The sequence below is a fragment of the Papio anubis genome, chromosome 6 (genome assembly GCF_008728515.1).
Source record: "Papio anubis isolate 15944 chromosome 6, Panubis1.0, whole genome shotgun sequence".
Taxonomy (NCBI): Eukaryota; Metazoa; Chordata; class Mammalia; order Primates; family Cercopithecidae; genus Papio; species Papio anubis.
In genome coordinates, this window is record NC_044981.1 from 101,556,175 (window position 1) to 101,579,557 (window position 23,383).

Consider the following 23,383-nt stretch of genomic DNA (forward strand, 5'->3'; position numbering starts at 1 on the left):
TTTCTCTCTTTTTTTTTTTTTTAAGACAGTCTTCCTCTGTCACCAAGCTGGAGTGCAGTGGCAGGATCTTGGCTCACTGTAACCTCTGTCTCCCGGGTTCAAGCAATTCTCGTGGCTCAGCCTCCCGAGTAGCTGAGATTACGGGCGCCCACCACCACGCCCAGCTAATGTTTGTATTTTCAGTAGAGACGGGGTTTCACCATGTTGGCCAGGATGGTCTCGATCTCCTGACCTCGTGATCCGCCTGCCTCGGCCTCCCAAAGTGCTGGGATTACAGGCGTGAGCCACCGCGCCCAGCACACATAAACCAAATTTCTAAAAACTGAAGAAAAGGTTATCTCAAATAGTCTATTAAAAAAATACTCTAGAAGGATAACCATTAAAAACTACAGTCACACAATGTCAAAGCTTATATATTGTTTTCTCAGAAAACGATCAACTCCTAGCTTGTTTCCAGTGATAAATGTAACAAGACTAGTACACTAAATGAATTCACCTCACACTCAGATTGGAATACGGTTTACACCTCATCATCCTATAAAGACTGATAGGTCAACTTAAATTACAAACAAGTTACTTCGGGTCCCTAAATCTGTAAGAAAATCTTGGTGCTTATCAATTCAACTCTATCCATAATCAGAATTTAGGTCATCCAAATGAAAATCAACATCATTTATAAAGGACAATGATTTAATCTGAACTTATTCCTTCCTAGTTAACAATGCCAATATTTAAAAACATATTTCTATTTTCCTAGGAGGTCACTATTCACTATTAGTCAAATAAAGATATTGGGGTTCTTCTCCAATTTTCTTTTATATTCTCTTCTATATCCCTCCATCCCTTCTATTTCTCCAAGAAACTTTTATGACAGTTTGTGACTAAGGAAATTTTAATGATTTTACCAACAGGTAATTTGTTTTAAATAAAGACGGACACAACATTTATTTAATTTTTTAATAAACCATAAAATTTAAATATTCAAATAAAAAGAAACAAAAATAGATTATTTAAGCCAGCATGAATTTCTGGTTTTACCCTTCCTCTGGGGCATTATGTAGGCTTGACTTACCTGGGATTAGAGTAATAAAGTTATGATGCTGGTACAATAATGAATGAGGAAGTAAAAATGGGCAATGGCTTGATAAAATTATTTACTTTCAAATCTAGATCAGAAGGTCGCTCAAGCCTACTGCAAAGGCCTGATACTGGTCTTGTCTGTATAAAACTACTCTGGCTTTCCATTCTTACCATACTTTCTTCATCACAGCTTAGTGTTCCCTGCATTCTGATCCTTTCGCTCACTGAAGCTCACTTCAATCTGTCAAAACATCAAGGGGGAAAATCCCCAAACCGAACCGACGAATAAACACTCTTAATGTGAACAATCATATTCAGACCAGCCTCTTGTGCAAAAATACAAGTCAGTGGATTTTTTATCCTTACATAACTCAAATATTGCTATTTTTTTCCTGCCTTTACTAAAATGGCACTTTCGTTTACATCAACCAATTGTTTTCTACTTGCTTCTAATTTTCTGAGATTGTATTCGGTACTGGTTATTCTTTTTGATTAAGCTTTACAATTTCCATTCCAGAATATCTGGTCTTTGACTAACTTTATCCAATTTTGTTTAGAAATGTGCTATTAATCAGTGAAAATCACAAAAGGAAAAAGAAAAGGAAGCAATGAACAATAGTAGAATCTCGCTTCAGCATTCATATAATTTTTTATAAGAAAAACATTCATTTTTATTATGGGATCTAAAACCATGATCGTGTCTGCTACTGTAAGTCTTTTAGCATATTCATATGGGTCAACATTCAATATGGACAGCAAGCTAGCTCACAAGAAACGAAATGTAATGCACAAATATGTTTGATTGGTAAAATCCCAGAGGCTTGGTAATAAAGTGCAGCAAACTTTCCTTATATTGAATAAGAACTCCAGTAACCTCTGGATATTTTTGGTAAAAATTAAAGAAAAGGTACTGCAGTCAGGAGACAGGTAATCTTTAAACTTCAAAAGACTGACTACCAGGGGACCACAGTTTTTCATTGGCACAGACCTGGAGCCAATGAAAAACACTAGCTTGGAAGGAATGGGTTTTTCCAAAAATGCACAATTACTATATACAGATGCTTTAGGATACTATGGCTTGACAGGCTTACAGTGATAAAACAGCAAAGATGAACAGTTACAACATTTATAAGTGTAGTGTGTAAAGAACACAGGTTTTTTAATTGGCAGCAAGAAATTCTATGACAGATCCTGAGACAAGCGATCCTATGCCCTATATCCACCCCATGCCAATGGCGACCAGTCAAAATGGTAACACAGAGTAAAAAGTGATCTAGTGTATGTGAGTCAGAAAGTACTTGAAAAGTGACAAAACTGCATGTTATTAAATGACAAAACATATTTAGAGGCTTTATTTAAAAATCTCTCACTGTTCATTATCAAAGTTACAAGATTGCATACCAATAGACAGACTGTAAACATAGGAAATTTTCGTTAAGGAAAGATGGGTTTACTGTAATTCAATCTTTTACAAAAAATTACTTGCAAGTTATTGATAACAGAATTTCTCTTTTACTTTCTTAATTCTCTTGAAAATTAAACCAATGTTTCCACTTTCATGAGCTAAAGTTCAACCATGGTCACCTTAGGAAATACCCCTGTTTATTTGTTAATCAGAAATACAAATCGAGTGGCACATATTTCCATTTTCTTCTTAGGCCAAAGGTTTCAGCTTCATTATATTTTACAGAAGACTCGCAGTGGTCCCGTAAGTCTTTCATGTCACAGCTGAGGTTTAATGATGGCAGTGGAGGAAAGCAGAGGTGATGCAAAGTAAGACCAGCCCAATGGCCTTGTCTGACATGGAATCTTTTTCCTGTTTGGCTTGCAGCAGCAAAGTGTTTCTGGTCAGGTTGCCTCCACCAAACCTGATTGAAGCAAAAGGGTGACATGCTCTGATAAATTCCATTTAAGGATGATTCCATTCAGGCAAACAGTTGATCCTTCAATCTGTTGGCTGCGGGATGATACTAATATGAAGAAAATTATCCGGGTAGCTCAGATGTTCACTCAGCCACTGCAGAGGCGTTTCCAACATTGGCTCAATTCCATGAATCATCACTTGATTCTTTTTTTCCCCATCTATTCCAAGAAAGAAATCCAACAACAATAAAAGTCAGAACAGTTGAAGAAAAAATAATCTGTTGCCTTTTGAGAATCCTGAGTGCATTAAGTGGATTTTAAACCTGTTCTGTCCCCTGAACAGGAAATGTGGACATGGAGAAAGTTCAAATGTTGCAGTATGTATCACCCAAAACAGAAACCTGAGGGTTACAATATATTCTGATAAAAATTCTGTTGCTGTATGTGAAAGTATTACTTCTTTCTTAATTACTGTGCTTACTTAAGATTGACGTTAATGAAACTATAGTGGCAAAAACAGCCCATTGTACCAATGACCAAAATTTATTTTAGTTATACATTAAAAACTGTACTGTATGGTTATTTAAAATGACAAGTATATGAAGTAGGTCCATACATATTTTGAAAATGTAAAATAGAAATGTGACTAGAAATCAAGAATCAGATCAGTATTTGAGATGTTTAATAAGACACAGGTGAGCTTTAGTTGTTTTCAGTAAAGCTTTCAAGTATGCATCAAAATATCTTAGAGATACTATTTGAATAACAGTTAAAATTTTAATGAGAAGGGATTACAAATCTGACTCAGGGATTCCTGTTTTAGAGTTACAAAGCCTGATTGATTTTTGTTAACATCCACTTGCTAATTAAAAGGGGGCTGAAATTCACACCTTTCTTTTAAATTCAATTGTATTCCAAATTAAACTTAAGATTAATTTTGTGTTTTTCATGATTTTAGTGTGTTGTACTGACAACTTTTAAAGTAAACAGAAATATTTTTTGTCATAGAAAAACAAAAAAAGCAAAGCCAAACTCCTTTAATGAAAAAGAAAAAAAAAATAGAACCATCAAGAAACTCTGTGTTACTCCTCTAGCACAATTTTGGGTTTTTCTCCTTTACCATCTCTTCAAAATACAATGTCTTAACTGCTCAGCTTCCTGGTGACAGAAGACAACAAGGAAATGGGGAATCACGAACTCTATAAAGGAGAAATACCCTCCGTTTTCCTTTCTGCTCTGTTCCAAATGACTTTTGAATCTCTAAGTGCTCTAATGTCTGGGCAAAATGAGCTGATGATGTATGGTGATAATGACTTGGCTGGCACCTGAAACAAGAGACCCTTTTAAAGAAATATTTAGACTTCCTGTTAGAGGCAGCACAGTCCCGGGAAGTGACAGTCAACAGAGGACACAAAACACTACAGAGTTGATAAAAGAATGTGAAAAATAAAAACTTAACATACTAACAATTCCAAAGATAACCAAATAAAATATTCCAAACAAACTCCCAAATCACTGCGCCATAGCTTAAAACAATTTTGAAAAAAGGTATCACTTCGTAATACTACTAACCTAAAAAAATGCTTTCCTTATTTTTTCTTTGTTGCAACTATACATAATTTTTTACACAGTTGTGATCACAGTGTTAATACAATGATTTGTTTTCATAATAAAATATTAAGTTATATACAGAATACTATAGAAAGCACAGTATTAGTACTTTGGGAAGATTTTTTAAACATTGGTATTCAAATGGAGAAACCCTCAGCTATCTGGAATGATTCATTGCTTGTAAGTTCTAGTTTGCTACAGCTTTACTGTATTAAATCTTTCTTAGAATATTTGAAAACATTTCCGGTATAATTCTCTTCACATTCGTATATTTCTTTGAAATATTTTAATATTCTCAGAATCTTCCTCCTACTTAGCACTGAGTCAAAAAATGAAAGAATAGTGGTGTAAGAGTAAAAGTTCCTTATCTCTAAAGTTTTTCCTTAAGCCAGAGTCACCTTTGTATACTATGAAACAGCAGAAGAAACAAGTCACAACTCAATATCAAAAAATACTATGTCTAAAGCAATATTTAAATGTGGGAGCAAATACAATATGGTATACAATCCACTGATGATGCACAGTATATCTGAAAGGCAAAAGACCAACCACGTTACAACAAAAGGATTGTTAGAGTTTATGAGTTGTACAACAGAAGCTGGAGGACATAAGCACTATTCAAACACTGTAACAAGCCTAATAAATCCCCTTACCCAAACCCTGAATAGGTAGCATTGATTCTCTGGTTTAGAAGCTGGGGCCACTTTAAAGTGTCATTAACTAAATTTAAGTAACTAAGGAAAGAATCTAAGACTGTCATATCCCTCAACAGAACAGTTTAAGGTTTTAAACATATTATTTTGTCACGGACTACATATGTCCAAATATTTCACCTGCATTTATGTATTTTGTTTATTTTCTGACTTGCCTCAATAACACAATTTTAAACAGAGGGATTTTTAGGACAGCAGTTCCCTTGAAACTTCAAATCGAAATTTCTCTCTTATTTGTTACTCTGTCCCCAGTGCCTAGTACAGTACCTGACATATACCATAATTAGTTAATAAATATTCTCACTGCTGGGATAATGTTTTTGCTGGTAGAATTACACTGTCAAAATTAATCTTTTTGGAATGCTTTCTGATAGCTAGCCCCACCACGTAGAATAACTCTACCTGTAAAGACTGCTTTGGTTATTAAAACAACAAAGTCAAAAATGTTTCCAGATAAGTCAAATGTACATGCTATCCTTAATTCATGGTACCATACATAACAACAAAGCATGAGGAATATTTTAGCAATATCAAAACCAATAAAAGAAAACAGGCCAGGTGTGGTGGCTCACATCTGTAATCCCAGCACTTGGGGAGGTCAAGGTGGGAGGACTGCTTGAGTCCAGGCGTTCGAGAACCAGCCTGGGCAATAGATCCCATCTCTACAAAAAATAAAAAAACTTAACCAAACAAAGATTAGCTTAGCTGGGCATGGTGGTGCACGCCTGTAGTCCTAGCTACTTGGGAGACTGAGGTGGAGGAATGCCTGAGCCCAGGAGGTCGAGGCTACAGTGAGTCGTGATGGCACCACTGCACTCCAGCATGGGTAACAAGTGAGACCCTGTGTAAAAACAAAAATTAATAATAAAATAAAACAGTAAAAAAAAAAAAAAAAATCAGTAGGTCTCTTTTTTTCTTACAGTACAAAGGAAACACTTGATACTGCTAAAGTAAACAATATTTTTGGTAAACATGTCTTTGTGTTTCAAAATGGGAATCTAGACTTTAATACTCAGAATGAGAAATGTCACTACAAAGAAAATGACTCAGGAGAAAAACGTTACTGTACGCCTCTCCCACTCAGGTTTTTAAAAGAAGCTGGCTTGAAGCTTTAAGGTAGGCAAACATATGAGACAGTAATCAAGTGAACTAGTTCTACATGAACTTCTTTTATATAGGGCACTTTTTGGAGAGTAATTTTTGTTATGATTTCAAACTTACAGTGTACCCTTTCTAATATAAGATATTCTTTTACATAACTACAGTATAGTTATCACAATAAAAAATAATATTGATATATGATATATGAAATAATATATTCATGTAGTCCATATTCAAATTTATCAACTATCCCAATAATGTATTTTTCTTCAATCTAGGATTCAGTCCAGGACTGTCTTAGTCTGTTTGTGATGCTATAATTGGATAATTTATAAAGGACAAACATTTATTTCTCACAGTTCTGGAGGCTGGGAAATCCAAGATCAAAGTGCTGGCACCTGGTATGAGCTTCTTGCTGTGTTCTCATATGGAAGAACGTGGAAGCGCAAGAGACAGTGAACCCACTCTTGCAAACCCTTTTCATACCAGCATAACACCCCCCAAAAGGCCTCACCTCCCAACACTGCTGCATTGGGGATTAAGCTTCTAACACGTGAATTCTGGGGGACACATTCAGGTCATGTCAAGGATGCACATATTGCATTTAATTTTCATGTTTCTCTATTCTCTTTTAATCTGCAACCGTTTTTTAGCCTTTTCTACATTTCTTAACTTTTACAATTTTGAAGAGTACATCTCATTATTTTGTAGAATGTCCACACAGCACTTTATAAAACCAGCATCTACTTAAAAGTGAACATTTAAAAAAATGTTACATTTTAGAAAAAATATATTCAGGTAGATTTTGGTTATATGAGTAGAATGGTAAGAATTACATATAGAAAAAACGAAGAAGAAAAAAGAAAAATCACATTAACTACACAAGTCATTAATAGAAATCACAAAGTTAACTTCTTATGTATATACTAAAAAATGATGCCTACATATAGACATGTATACAATGAATGCTATCAATATACAATAATATAAATGAGACATAAAGGAGAGAGGGCCAATTATGCACCACTAGTTAGCAAGGTAGTAATGAAAGACAAATTGGGGGTTAGGCAACTTGAATTCCAATTCTGGCAACGAAGGGCTCTGACCAGGTCTCACATCACTCTGAAGCTGTTTCTTTATATATAAAATGAAAATGCCTGTATAGATGTATGGTTTGAAAATCTAGCTGACCATCAGAATCATGCAGGAAATTAAAATTTTATATATATATATATGTGTGTGTGTGTATATCTATATTGAGCTGAGCTCCTCTCCAGACTTTCTGAATCAATTTCTGGCGTAAAGTCTTTTTTAAAAATGTTCCCTAGAATGAATCTTATGTTCATACCAGTGTAGAATTTTTCTGCAAACAAAATTTTATGTAGAAACCCAATATATAACATAGGTAAAGATATGGCAGCTTTTGCTAATGTGGGATTGAGACCATCTCCTAAATTCTGCTTGCTGATTTATAACCCATGATAGCTTCTCATTTAACTCTGTGAGTCAGTTTGCAAACTGGTCCAGAGTAGAGGATCACTAACATGTCTCACAGTTCTAGTATCTAGGTCTTTTATGCCTAAACAGCAAAATATTTCTTTCAGAGTGCAAGCCATCATAATTTATTAGTTTTGAATTCTCAAGGAATTCACTTAAACTTCTGAGTGTCTATTTCCTCATCTTACAGTGTGAACAGAGAATTCTCATCTCCAGTTACACGAAGCATTAAATGGGATATCCAAGCAAAGCACTCAGCAGCGACCCTAGCACAGGACTTGGACACAGTTATTCAATAACATGGGTGACTCTTCTCCACCCCTCTCTCCTGCTCACTCTCTAATAAACAATAATGATGTCAAAAATATAATTGATAAAGTATGTGAGGAGAGAAGATCAGTTTTAAAAAGGTCATGATTTAGTAACAAAAAGTAGAGTGATTTTAATTCTCTTCCTACACACAAGTTATAAGAATAAGTTCATTTTTTTTAGTACTAGATAATCAAAAGATATATAAAAACCATGGATTCACTTATGTGATTGGCATACAAAGGGCTATAAGAATTTGGCCTCATGGTAATACCTCCTGAATTATTCAGTTCCATTTTTATGCAGTATGGCATGATTTTAATAAATGTATTTTTTAAAAGACAACAAAAACCCAGACTCGATGATTATGCAAATTAAAAGACATTAAGAAATATTCTTAAGTATTATAAACCTTCACATTTATTTAATAGTGCTCTCAACACATATATTCAAGAGGAGCACACCACCTGTAAGTCAAATGAGCCCTACTGCACTATAGATATATCATTTAATAGACTTTAGGTAAGGTTATTTTTTTAAAAAAGATGAAAACATTCAGGTAAACAAAAACCTTTCAAAATCTTTATGTTATACATTTTAAGTATATCATTTGAGAATGCGCACTATGTGATAAATTTGAGTTCTAAAGATTTCTATTACTAATGGCTGCTATCTTTCTCATCCCAATCTGGGTTTTAGGTCTTATTTAACTAAGCCAGTTTCAACAAGGAATATGATCTATAAATGTCTTTAAAAACAGGTGACTTGAGATTCTAGTGAGGTGCTTGAGTTTCCTTCTTACCATTCATATTTAAAGGAGACTTAAAGAAATGGATGATGTATCTTTAAGGGAAATTCATACATGTTTTTAACAAGAAAATTTCAGTTTAATTAATTTTTTAAAAGCTCATACTTATAAATATGGATAATTCTAAGATCAAATGGTATAATCATTGTGTTCAGCTTTGTGGCTTCCTATTTATATTTTATAATTCAGCAGAAAACGAATCTTGGAAAGTGTGATACTGAAGGTAAAATTTCTGAAAAATACTTAACACTGCTGAAAAAGTTTTAAAAAATAGAGAGATGAGCTTTCTGATTGCCACTAGCCTGAACAATTTTGTTCTGTCTGACAAATTCTTTAACCTCTGATATGTTCATTAGTAAAACACCAACTAATTGAATCCATCGACATGAAAAACCACAGGCTGAAATGTGAAGTGCATACATCATGCTGAAGGATTTTGTCTCAGCCACGGAGGTAATAGTCAGCGAGGTCAGGTCAAAGAGGGTTAAACCAAGTCAGGATATAGCCAAAGAAATACATCAAACGCTGATTTTAAAAGGGCAATTAATCTTGGACAGAAATGCTTCCTGGGGAATGAGATCTCAATCTTAAGAGCACACTACATGATGTAGCAGTAAAAATGAACATATACAAGCTTACAGGGCTTTTATCCTATGATCACAAACAGAAGGAGAGTGCTGTTTATCAGAAAAATACAAACCCATTTAAAAATACTTACATTAACTTCTTCCGGATCCATACTCACTTAGCAGGACAGGTCTTAATGAACATGCAATATCCCCGTATATACCAAATACCAGGTATACCAAATATCTCTTTCCTTGCATACAATTTATATCTTTATTATTTCTGTCCAAAATATTTTCAGAGCTTTGACTCTTAACATTTTAAACAATTTAAAAACGTGCCCATATTAATTATTTCATTGACTTTTACTTATAATCCTTGTATTTCTTAGTAAGGAGGACATAAACTAAAATTTAAATTATATAAAAAATCCCATATGATTAGCTGTAATTATAGAAAGCAAAGTGTATTAAATTAAGTGATTGTAAGACCATTTTAAAACTGATTCAAGGCTTCCTGACAATAAGATAAAAATGTGGTACAAGTTAAAAATTAAACCTTGTTCATTAATAAATAAATAAACTTTGGAAACAATATTATTTCATCTGCTTTCATAAAATGACCCAGTAACTCTAGTTGGGTGTAATAGGGTCCATTAATATTTGTCAAGTATGAACTACAGAATAGCTCAACTTAATTGCTTTATTTAAAATATAGACACTAATTGTACTGTTTACATATGGTCAGAATGAAGCCCCACAGTACCTGTTTCAATGAAAAGATGACTTGTTTTTAATTGTCTGCATATACCATTATTTTGGTAAGAGAATTTTGCTTTCTAGTGCTAAAAATGAAATAATTATGCAAGTGTATGTTTCTCATTTTGGGGACAGTCAAGTTAATTCATTTAACTTCTTGAGATTAAGATAACAATAATTCAGAAGGAGAAACCAGAAGCATCTTCTGTCAGGTCCAGTAATCTCATCATTTCCAGTAGTGGAGAACAATCAGCACTATTTCTTTGATTTTAGAAAAAACATATGTCAATGGACTTAGTGAATTAAGAGATTCTTTATCACCAGAATGAGTCAATGTTGCCCATGTGCTAAGACAACACGAAGAGATGGAGGGAGAGGAAAGCAATCAAAGCAAATAATTTGATTCATTTAATCTTAGAATAGTATAATGATAAATTAAGAAAATATATTGTAATTAGTAAATTTAAACTGAGCCTAACAGATTATTTAAACATGCTTATGAGGGCTACATTTGAAGAACTTTTAGAATTCCCACCGTGAATGACACTGTACCATTTCTTCCATAAAATATGTACACAATAAGGAATAAAAGCAGAGAGTGCTAGGCTAAGACTGAAAGGAGAGGCTCCCATTATAGCCAAGTGACCCCATCCCATATGTCAGGCTTACAGTATCTCCACAAAGTTACAAATGGACTTTCCATGGTCACTTGTGAAGAGATTAAACACCAAATATATGTACAATTTGCTCTTTATGGTTTTCTTCAATGTGAAACTACCAGCAACTATCTATTACAGTCTAGTTTTGGACCTCTTGCCTTAAAGAGGTTTAAAATATTTTACCAAGTATATGATCATAGTCAATCTGGCTGCAGGAAATGCAGTGACTATGAAGATGCCTTAGTAAAATAAGCTTATTTCTTCCATACCAGAGACACACTTCCGGCAGTTCTAATCATGTCCAGAAGTTAACTTCTAAGAAAGTAGAAATCAATGTCTCTTGCCATAACTTGAGTTACAATAAGCAGTTACAATATTGATTTACATTTAGAGCATTATACATTTATAACTTCTATGTGTAGACTGAACATCGCCCACTTGTCTTTGCATAGTGGAATTAACAAACAACAAAAAGAAAAACAAAATTGCTTCTTTATCACTTTCCTTTGTAAATTTCTTATGAGTACAGTTCTTTTACTTGTGAAAAATGCTAACAAAACTCTAAGAAACAAAAAAGATTCAAATATAAAGTCTCAAAAAATAAAAAAGACAATGAAGACTCACTTCAAAAAATTTCTGGTTCATTTAAACTCTGTACGCATCCAATAAGATGGTAGCGGGAAGCCTCATTATTTTATAAAATAAGAAAACTGAATATTCATTAAAAAAACTCTAAATGATTGCCCAAACCAAACAATGTGAAGGTATAGAGATACTAATTCCTTCTAATTCAAATTGTAAATGAGTATCTAAAGAATTACTGAAACTGTAAATCCTGCAATCTGATGAGGTTTGGGGATTGGAATTTTTTTATTCCTGTGGCATGAGTTTGCAAACTGAAGTGCCTATTCTTCTGGGGGCAGTGCCATCACACTGACAAATGTGATTACTGCTCAAATATTATCTCAAATCACAAGATATTAACCAGCTTCAATTTTGTCCAAATACTTAAAGTATCTGCCTTATATGGTCAGCATGAGAGTTATATGTTTCTTTTTCTAATTGCTTTATGTCTGAAAAAATTTTATCTTGTCAGCTAATTCACTTTATTAACATAATCTAATCATATAGAGCAAAGCAGAAAAAATGTGAATACCATCTTTTCTTTCCTTTTTTCTGAGATGGAGTTTCACTCTTGGTGCCCAGGCTAGAGTGCAATGGCGCGTTCCAGGTCATTGCAACCTCCGCTTCCTGGGTTCAACCAATTCTCCTGCCTCAGCCTCCCGAGTAGCTGGGATTACAGGCAGGCACCACCACACTCGGCTAATTTTGTACTTTTAGGAGAGACGGGGTTTCATCATGTTGGTCAGGCTAGTCTCTAACTCCTGACCTCAGGTGATCCACCCGCCGAGCTTACCACATTGCTGGACATTACATTAGAAGACTGGGAAATGAAGTATAAGTGGGTAAAGCTTATAGGTGTTTTATATTCTCCAAGGTAAAAAATAAATGTTCTTGATACGTTATTTTTAATGAACAAAGAAAAAAATATTTCACTTCAGGTCTGGTACAGAAGCTTAGATCTCTGAGTCATTTTAACTACAGCTGAAACCACAAAAACAATTTACCTGAGCTCACCTTTGGTCATTTCCTGTTACCGCCAACTTGACTAATTCCCTTAGCCATTTACAAAAAAAGAAAGGAACACACAAAAGAGCTCATCATTAGTTACTCCACAAGCAGCAGCTCATCATTAGTTACTCCACAAGAACAACGACCTAAAGCACGTATTCATAAATACTAGTACATTCGACTTTCATATGATGAAATCAGACAAAAGTATTTCATCACTGAATCACTTGGAGGGAGCAGAAGACAATGGTGCCACATAACTTTTATGAAGTACTTTCTCTTTTCATCTGTGATGACAGCAAGTTCTTATCCATACACACCCAATCTTAAAGTCTTTCGCTTTCAACTTAAGTTGAGTGCAGGTGTGTCAAAATACTTCATGTCTGACACGTCTGACAATACTACAGGTGAACTGAACCAGGAAGCAAATGGGTTTTTACTGAAATAGTGACTCGATGTTTTGGATACTTTACACAGATTTTTAAATGACAATTTTTTTTAATACGTAATAAAAAGAAGAGGCAAAGATAAAAGTTTTTCTAAAGAAAAGATACTGGTGTTAGAGATATGGCTTCCTCCTGCAATGAAAGATACCATCAAAAATACCTGAAAAGAAAAGGCACTATCTATGTCATTTCAATGAAGTGTGTGTTCCGCAGTCAAGAGAAGCATTTGACAGTTTGCGTGGGGAGAAGTCTGTCACACAATGTACTCACCTACAGCACCTGAAATCACCTAAAAGGAAGGTTTGTGGATAAGGTTGTGTGGCTGCGTTGCCTCACTGCTCCACTCTTCAAAAAAAAAAAAAAAAAAAAAAAAACCACAGGGGAAGTCACACTGTGTATCCCCCAGAAAAGGATGTACACGTAGAGCAGCCTAGAAATTTAAGAGAACAAAGACTCTCTTTGTCTCTTTTAAAAGAACAGCTTCACAAATTTGTGTGCCTTCCTTGTGTAGGGTCACGTTAATCTTGTCTTGTAACCTGGGTCTAAGACCAGAATAAAGGTGTATTCTGAGAGTGTGTGTCAGTTCAAAGCACCTGACTGCTTTTCATTTACATGCCTGGTGTTCATAATCACCATTTAAAAAATTCAACAAGAGTGGTCAGGATTATATATAGGAACACTAAAACAACAAAGCAAACAAAATAAAAACAGTAGACACTCAGGTTTCTAAGATCGTATCAGAAATATTATTAAGAGAAGAGCATGTAGGCAGATTAGATACTAAACACAAACTGAAGAATAAAGATCTGTGAAAGTAAAATAGGAAAAAGCAAGTATTTCAGAATGTTATTTGAAACTAAATCAAAAAGTTAAAAAGAAAGAAAGAAAAAAACAAACGGCAGCATAGTAAAGAGGAAAAACCAACAGACCACCAGGAGATGGAGACCTGTGTTCTAAACCTAGTTCTGCAATTAAGTGGTTAAGACACCTTTGGCAAAATCATGCAAAAAATTAAGAGAGTAAACTTTGGGAGGGCAAGGCGGGTGAATCACTTGAGGCCAAGAGTTCAAGACCAGCCTGGCCAACATGGTGAAACCCTGTCTCTGCCAAATATATAAAAATTAGCCAGGCATGGTGGCACATGCCTGTAATCCCAGCTACTTGCGTGACTGAAGCACAAGACTGCTTGAACCTGGGAGGGAGGGGTTGCAGTAAGCTGAGATGGCATCACTGCACTCCAGCCTGGGCAACGGAGTGAGAATCTGTCTCCAAAAAAAAAAAAAGGTAACTTGAAAATTCTACAGTTATACAATTCTTTAAAGACGTAAAATACAGTATTAACACCCAACTAATTTCTTCCTACTCTAGGCACTCCTTACTCCTTAACCATACCCACGAACTAGAAATTGGCAACCATGAAATAAAAATGAATTGAACTAAAAAATTTGTCATTAACAAAATAAACAATAAAAAATTTCAAGTAAGCCCTCTTTCCTGGATTACAAAACAACTGTTAACTTTAATTTTTACAGATAAAACACAAATGTATCAAGGGAGACCACCTTATATAAACTTGGGACTAGCAAATATGGATCATTTGGTGTCTGTGACAATTGTGCTGCTGTTAGGGGACAGATCATCATAGAACATATTCCTGCCAAGGTTTTGGGTTTCATTGGGGTGTTCTCATTCTATAGTCAAGGATGCTATAAAAAAGTAAATTTAAAATGACATATTTTAAAAAGTAGATTGTCAAAAAAACATCTAGGAAAAGTGCAATAAGGTAGTCACTTGAGGCTGGGTGCAGTAGCTCATGCCTACAATCCGAGTACTTTCTGAAGCTAAAGTGGTAGTATCACTTGAGTGAGAAATGTAAGACCAGCCTGGGCAACACAGTGAGACCCCACCTCTTGTTTTTTAAAAGGTAGTTATTTGAATATTAAACTCTGGCTTAAATTTCATTTACTCCTAATTGACAAAAGCATTTGTTACAGTTTTGTTGCTTGTCCCCGCCAAACCCCAGGTTGAAATTTTATCCCCAAAGTTGGAAATGGGGCCTAATGGGAGTACTTGGGTTGGGGGCGGGGGGTGGATACCTCATGAATAGATTAATGCCCTCCCTGGGTGTGGAGGAGTAAGTGAGTTCTCACTGTCTTAGTTCCCACAAGAGCTGGTTATTATAAAGAGCCTGGCACCACCCTGCTCTCTCTGGCTTCCTCTCTCACCATGTGACCACCGCACACATTTCCCTTCAGCTTCCACCATGAGTAGAAGCAGCCTGAGGATCTCATGAGATGCCCAATATCCAGGCAGCAGAGCTGTGAGTTAAATAAACCTTTTTTCTTTATAAATTACCCAGCCTCAGGTATTTCTTTATAGCAACACAAACAGACTAAGACAGCATCTAGTTTTTTTAATGTTCTTTAAAGTACTATTACAAAGTACTCAGAAAGGGAAAAAACACAATACAGAGAACTGAGTAACTGAAAGCCAACGTTGCCATGGACAGGAAAGAGGTTTATGGGGTGTATCTCTATCAGCAATAAAAACTATTAACTTTTTAATTACACTTCAAATGAAGATAACTCATCTATATTCCAAAATCCTCAAAAACACAGAAAAATAGACATTAAATAGATCAAAAACAAACCACCTTATAACACAGAGAAAATGAACTAAAAAAGTAAGCTTATTCTTGAATTTCTGGGAATTTCTCAGAAGTTATGAGTTACTTAGTCAAAATTTATGTAGCTTGAGTTCAAAAATAAAAAGTTTACTTAATTGTCTCTAAAGATATACAGGAAAATGGCAACACTGGTTGTCTCTAGAAAAGGGAACTAGGTTAGAGTTTGGTGAGCAGCAGTTAGGAAAGAGACTTTTTACTAAATTCCTTTATATATGCTTTGATGTTTAAAATATGTAAATGTATTGTCTATAAGAAAAAAAGTTTTAATTATTTAACTGAACACAATCCATTAAAAAAAAGTGACAGGAATTCACCAAAATTAAATGTTTTTATCCTTCAAAAGAAAATGAAAACAAGGTTGGGTGTGGTGGCTCACACTTGTAATCCCAGCACTTTGGGAGGCTGAGGCGGTTGAACCCCCTGTGGTCAGGAGTTCGAGACCAGTCTGGCCAACCTAGTGAAACCCTGTCTCTACCAAAAATACAAAAATTATCCGGGCATTGTGGCAGGCATCTGTAATCCCAGCTACTAGGGAGGCTGAGTCACAAGAATCACTTGAACTCGGAGGTGGAGGTTGCAGTTAGCCAAGATCGTACCACTGCGCTCCAGCCTGAGCAACAGAGCGAGACCCTGTCTGGGGGGAAAAAAAAGAGAGAGAAAGAGAGAAAGAAAATGAAGGCAAGTCACAGAGTAGGAGAAAATATCTGCAAATTGTATGTCTGATAAAGAACTTGTATCCAGAATATATAAATAATGCTCAAAACTCAGTAATAAGGAAATAATCCATGAAGAAAACAAGAAAAGGATTTGAATAGACACTTCATCAAAGAGATCTACAAATTATAATAAGCACATGAAAACGTGTTCAATACCATTAGTAATTAGAAAAATGAGAATTAAAATCATCATGAGATACCACTAGGATGGTAATATATGTGAGTGAGAATGTGGAGAAACTGGAATTCTTACACACTGCTGGTAAGACTGTAAAATGGTACAGTCACTTTGGAAAAGGTTAGCAGTTTCTTTTAAAATAAAAAATAAACTTGCTATATGACCTTGTCACTCCACTCCTAGGAAGCTACCCAAGAAAAATGAAAACAAACGTCCACAGAAAGACCTATATTTGAATGTTCCTAGCAGCTCTGTTTATAAAGGTGAAAAGCTGGAAACAGTCCAAACACCCATCAGCTGGTACAGGGAGAACCAAAATGTGATGTATCTACCCAATGGAGTATTAGTCACCAATAAAAAGGAACAAACTATGGACACTTGCTTCAATATGGATGCAACTCAAATACATAATGTTAAGTGGAAAAACACAGTTGCAAAAGACTCCATGTTGTACGACTCAATATATGTGAAATATCCAAATAGGCAAATTATAGAGGTAGAAAGCAGGCCAGTGGTTGTTTATAGCTGGCAGTGGAGCAGAGATTAGCTACAAGGAAGTACAAGGAGATGGAAATGTTCCAAAAACCAAATTGTGGTGATGGTTGCACAACTCTATAAATTTACTAAAAAATCATTAAATTATAAAAAAATTATTTAACTAAAACTCTTATTGAAAGCTAAAATTACACAGTAGAAAAGATGGATTTGAATTCTAAGATAGTATTATAATCAACTTAATGTTAACTGCTCCATGATTTAATGATCGTAAATAATATGTTTCATGGTAATGATAGAAAGAATTCAGTAACTGGATTGTTTAGCAAACATTTACCCCAGCACTAGAGATACATGGATGTGTGTAAGACATCATCAGAAACCTTACTATAAAGGCTAGTAAAGTTCAAGGAAGACTTTATAAAATGTATTTATAACCTCTTAAACCCTGTTCAGTTTTAATAATTTTGGGTAGTAGTCAGTGGTCTCTTCCTTCAATCCCTTCTGGTATTGGTGTATTATTTTAGATGCCCTTCCCTTTCCTATTGAATCTGTTCATTTTTAAAGCGTTATATACATGTAGGAATGCTAGTATAGGCAAGCAAGCATACTTGACTAAGGAAAATCGCAACATTCTCAGGCTGAATGACACATATTTTGGGCTCCATATTCTTTGCTTAGTCATTTAGGCTGGAATACTACAACATTACCCCCAAACCCACTGTTTCTAATTCTACTACTTAGGCAAACTATTTCCTTAGACGCATCATTCTTCATGAACTGTGTGGTATATGTCATGCAAGTAATACTGCATTCCTCCAATTCAGAATACATTCATAAGAAGCATTATCTGTTAAAGTATTACCTTCATATATACTAATGCATTACCTCTTTCCTTCATGGATTTAAAGTTTTTTAAAAAAATTCTGTTATATAATAAATATAACTCTATGCAATTTTTATGTCAATATAGTAATATGCCACTGAAAATTTCCCCTACAGTTTAGTAAGCATTAATAGGGCTGGGATTCAAGAGCAGCAGGACATTTTACACACACACACACACACACACACAATGTGGTCATTTGGTATTCATGAAGGATTGGTTCAAGGATCGCTGAGGATACCAAAATCTACTGATGCTCAAGTCCCTTATACAGAATGGCATAATATTTGCATATAACCTACGCACATGTATGCTTTAAATCATTCATCTCTAGATTACTTGTAATATTTAACGCAATCTAAATCGATATAAATACTTGTACTGTATTGTTTAGGGAACAATAACAAGAAAAAAAAAAAAGTCTGTTTATCTTCAGTACAGACATAATCATCCATTTTCTCTCCCAAATATTTTTTATCTGCTGTGGGCATGATGTGGAGCTGATGGATATGAAGGGCCAACTGTATTAAATACATATGTATATCTCATGTATTCAAGAGTGTGTGTGTGTGTGTGTGTGTGTGTCTGTCTGTCTGTCTGTCTGTCAACAGTGGTCTCTATCAGTTAATGGATTATGGGCACTGTTTTATTGTTTTCTGCATTTTCTTGGTGTTCTGTATGTTGTAATAAAGAAAAACAGATTTCAGCAATTTTAAAATTTGTCCCTTGTGTGCAGGAAAACACCCTTAACCTAAGTTACAAAATTAGGGCCATGAAACAGATCAAGTTTTTGAATGAACCTGTAGATTGTCAAAGCCTAAAAGAACAAGGTTAACTAGAAAAGAAAAAGCAGAAAGTAGTAGAAAATTCAAATAAAATACTCATCAATTATTCAGTATTACCAACTTTCAAATATCAAAAATAAGAAAATTATTTTTACCATTTCTGACTTCTTTAAAGTTAATAAACAAAATGCAAGATTAAAAGTAGTATTTACCAGAACTGAATCCATAAATTAAAAACCAGAGTACCAGAGATGTGCTAAGAGGGTGATTTAAAAACTGTATTCTATTTTGCCAGAGAGTCGAGTCCTCGTTTTGTTAGTCAATAATTTACAAAATAATATATTAAATATTAAGTGCTTCTGTTTGAAAAGACTTTTTACCATAAGATACGAAAATATCTTCCTGAAATAACCTGTTATTTATAAATGTGGAATGCTTATTTTACTTCAGTAACAGAAAATGAAAGAAATGTTTTAATGTTGCTCATTGTGTTACCTTCAGGATCAACAGCAGAAGGACAAACTTCTTTGAGGAGATCTCCTAGTGTGTGCAACTGTCCATCTGCAGCCACAGGACGAAACAGCTTCTGAATGAAAGGTCTTTCAGTCGTTGTCTATTTGAAAAATGAAAAAATAAGTCAAGCAATTAAGTCTTTGTTGTTGCCAATTACAAATTTATATATCATAAACTTTATGTTGGCATTAGGTGTCTTTTGATACGGTGTTAGCAGAATTATACAACATCACAGATGTGTGGTATCACTGTGAAAAATGTTTAACATGATAAATTCCGGTAAATCTAATTCTGAGGAAACAAGCAGACAAATTCAAAGTTGGGTGGGACGTTCTAAAGATAACTGATTGGGACCCTTCAAAAACTTCAAGGGATTAAAAAGCAAACAACACAAAAAGATACCAATGAAAGCATTTCTTCTCAGTATCTCTAAAAGAGACTAACAAGGCAAAGACAAAACAGAAACCCTGGCTGAATACTGAATTGAAGAAGGAAATTTTTTAGAAATCCAACTATAAAACACAGTTTTGAGATAAATGGGGAAATACAGAATGGACAACTGATAATATTATTGAGTTAATGTCAAATTTCATAGGTATAATAAGGACAATCCTTATTTTAAAGAAATTCATGTTCAAGTGAGAGAGAGAGTGAGTTGTGGGGGGGGGGTGTGTGTGTGAAGACAAAGCAAAAATAAAAAAAGATTAACTAATGCTGAATTTAGGTAGAGGGTGTATGATTTTAGTACTTTCATTATTTCAACTTTTCGATAGGTTTCACGGTTTCCAAAAGAGCAGATGCAGCCATTTCATCTGACAAAAACTGTTAGGAGCACTACACCATAATTTACTGCTAATAATCTCATTGTTTTACTCACTTTTAAAATTGTTTCATTTACTAAATGTCCTTAGTGATGATGGAGGCTTTATCATGACAGAGTACAGAGGCTCTGAAATCAGCCAATGTCTATGAAGAGCACTACTGTTTGCAAGATCTATGATCTTGTACCCAGTTTCCTTTATCTGCTAATTTGGGACATTCCATATCTCTTGAGTTTGTTGTGGAAATAAATGAGCAACTGTGCCAACCACAGAGTAAATAAATAAACGTTAAAGAGAATAAAAGCATTTTTACCTCTTCTCTCCCTCTTAACTGCTATTTCACTTTAAGATGGTAAATTTTAAGCTTTCTGAGACGAAAAATCATTAAAACTTAACAAGAACAGAGAAATGTCATATATATATATATATAGAGAGAGAGAGAGAGAGAGTTTGTTTTTTGAGACAAGGTTTCACTCTGTCACCCAGGCTGAACTGCAGTGGCGCAACCCCCAAGTTGCAATTCTCCACCTAAGCCTCCAGAGTAGCCAGGACTATATGTGTGAGTCACCATGCTCAGCTAATTTTTTTATTTTCTGTTCGGGGGGGGGGGGGGCGGGTCTCACTATGCTGCCCAGGCTGCCTCATATTTTATAAGAATATGATTTCAAACACTTAGGCATTAGAGACAAGTTTTTGTTTTTGTCTTTTAATGACAGAAATATACCTCAACATCTTTGACACAACTGTTAGAGATTTGGTTTAAAAAGAAATAGACATGGATAAAGTGGGAAACTATCATTCTCAGCAAACTAACACAGGAACAGAAAACCAAACACCTCGTGTTCTCACTCATAACTGGGAGTTGAACAATGAAACATATGGACACAGGGAGGGGAACATCACACACCAGGGCCTGTCGGGGAGTAGGGGGCCACGGGAGGGATAGCATTAGGAGAAATACCTAATGTAGATGACGGGCTGATGGGTCCAGCAAACCACCATGGCACGTGTGTATCTATGTAACAAACCTGTACATTCTGCACACGCATCCCAGAACTTAAAGCACAATACAAAAAGAAAACATAAATAAATAAAAATAAATAGAAAAAATAAACATATAAGCATGTGAGCTGCCTTTCCTAGTTCTATGCTTATGTATTCACTGAATACATAGTATTTTGAAATAGTACTCCAATAATATATTTGAGTGTTTGTGACAAGTATGAAAATAAACTGTAATTTTTTTAAAATCTTGATAATATGCACTCAATATGACTCAATTCACTTCACTATTTGAACTCTACGAATTATTTTTAAAAATATGACTGATATCCTTTGATATGTGTTGGTTCTGTGTCCCCACCAAATCTCATCTCAAACTGTAATCCCCACCTGTGTAGGGAGGGACATGTAATCCCCATGTGTCGAGGGAAGGAGGTGACCGGGTCATGTGGGTGGTTTTCCTCATGCTGTTCTCGTGATACTAGTGAATTCTCATGAGATCTGATGGTTTTAAAAGTGGCAGTTTTTCCTGCACTCTCATCTCTCTTTCCTGCCGCCTTGTGAAGGTGCCTGCTTCCCTTTCTACCATGATTTTAAGTTTCCTGAGGCCTCCACAAGCCATACGGAAAAGTGAGTCAGTTAAACCTTTTGCCTTTATAAATGATCCAGTCTCAGATATTTCTTTATAGCAGAGTGAAAACAGACTAATACATCCCTCAATTTAAAAAGCCATACTTTCTCATACAAGTTGAAACAAAGAACAGTATCATGCATAATCAAGTGATTAACTGTGTAAAGATAATAAGGTTGAGGAGTTCAGAGAAGAAAAGAAATGAATAGGGAACTGTAGTGATAATTTAAAATAGTCATCCCTCACTCAGGGTTTTTGATCTTCAGGCCATGAAGAAGCTTTTAATGCTTTTTAGCAAAGGAAGTAATGTTGGCAAAAGGCTTTTTCTGACGATTAATGGAAAGCAGTGCTGTGTATGATGAGTTGGTTATGAAGCAAAATCAAGAATGACTGGTGAGAGGCTGACTGAATACAGCAAGCTTATGTGAAGACAACTGGAGCTGGTGCAGTGGAAAAGGAAGAGACCAGGAATATACCCACAACTTAAAGAAAAAAGTCAGAAGGTACCTCCCACAGTCCGACCTGAAAACAACAAAGTCAAAGGAATCTTTTCAACAAGTTGGAGCTCTCATTCATATCCTAATTAATGTACGAAATGCGAGGTGGCTTTGCTGTAATGAAATTACCTGGAATATTTCTAACACAAAGGAATAATAAATGCTTGAGGTGGTGAATATCCTCATTTGATCACTGCACATTGCATGCTTATAGCAAAAGATTACATGTACCCCATAAATAATTGCAACTATTATGTATTCATAAAAATTAAAACTAAAAAATTAAAAATTACCTGAAAAAAAATGCGAAACAGGAAAGGCCAACTAGTCTTGGTTACATATTAAAAAACAGAAATTCTCCTCTAACCTCACTACTGGAGAAATATCCTGTTATTTTTATGTATCTCTCTTTTTTCCCACTCTTTCCCAAATCTGAGCAAGTATTATAAAGGAATATAACCTTCAATGATCTTTTATGATGAGGTATTTGCTTAGTGGGGAGAAAGCCCCAGTGCTATTACATAGTGTAGCTAAATGCTATAGAATGGTAACCAAGAAAACGCTCAGCAACGTGTTGTTTCTCATTTAATGAAAATCTTATTTTAAAAGACAAAAACTCAATATACCCCAACCAAAAATCTGATGAACATTTTCTGTTTAATATTTATTATACAGTGCCTTTAAAAACGTAATATTCTTATTCTTAAAAATTTAGTGTGCCAGTAAATAGCAATTAAGTACCTAAGTCAATCAGGACTACAAAAAAATACTCAATTTGGGGAGTTAGTTACTTCTGTCATCTGAATGTTTGCATCCCTTCAAAATTCCTGCTGAAACCTATTCCTCACCATGGCAGTATTAAGAGGTGAAGTTTTTGAGAGGTAATTAGGTCATGAGGGCAGAGTCCTCACGAATGGGATCAATGTACTTATAAAAGAGGCCCCAGGGAGCTTGTAAGCCCTTTGCCCCTTGTGCCATGTGGGGTGGGGGCCGGGGGGGGGGAGCAGTGCAGCAACCAGTGCTAACTCTGAAGCAGACAGCGTCCTCACCAGACACTGAATCTGCTGAAGCCTTGCTCTCTGACTTCCCAGCCTCCAGAACTGTGAGAAATAATTTTCTGTTGTTTATA

The 23,383-nt window shown here is 35.1% G+C and overlaps 1 protein-coding gene across 4 annotated transcripts in view; it reads right to left on the bottom strand.

Moving 5' to 3' along the window:
• Positions 1-943: 943 nt before the first annotated feature.
• Positions 944-23,383, bottom strand: part of ATG5 (autophagy related 5) — a 135,727-nt gene continuing 113,287 nt past the window's right edge. For all 4 annotated transcript variants that reach the window (XM_009205765.3, XM_003897966.4, XM_017958170.3 and 1 more), the window contains 2 exons: positions 19,286-19,403; positions 944-3,162 (listed from right to left, as the gene is read on the bottom strand). In XM_009205765.3, coding sequence (XP_009204029.1) covers positions 3,026-3,162; positions 19,286-19,403 — 255 coding nt within the window. In that variant the 3' untranslated portion in view covers positions 944-3,025. The remainder of the gene's footprint in view (positions 3,163-19,285; positions 19,404-23,383) is intronic.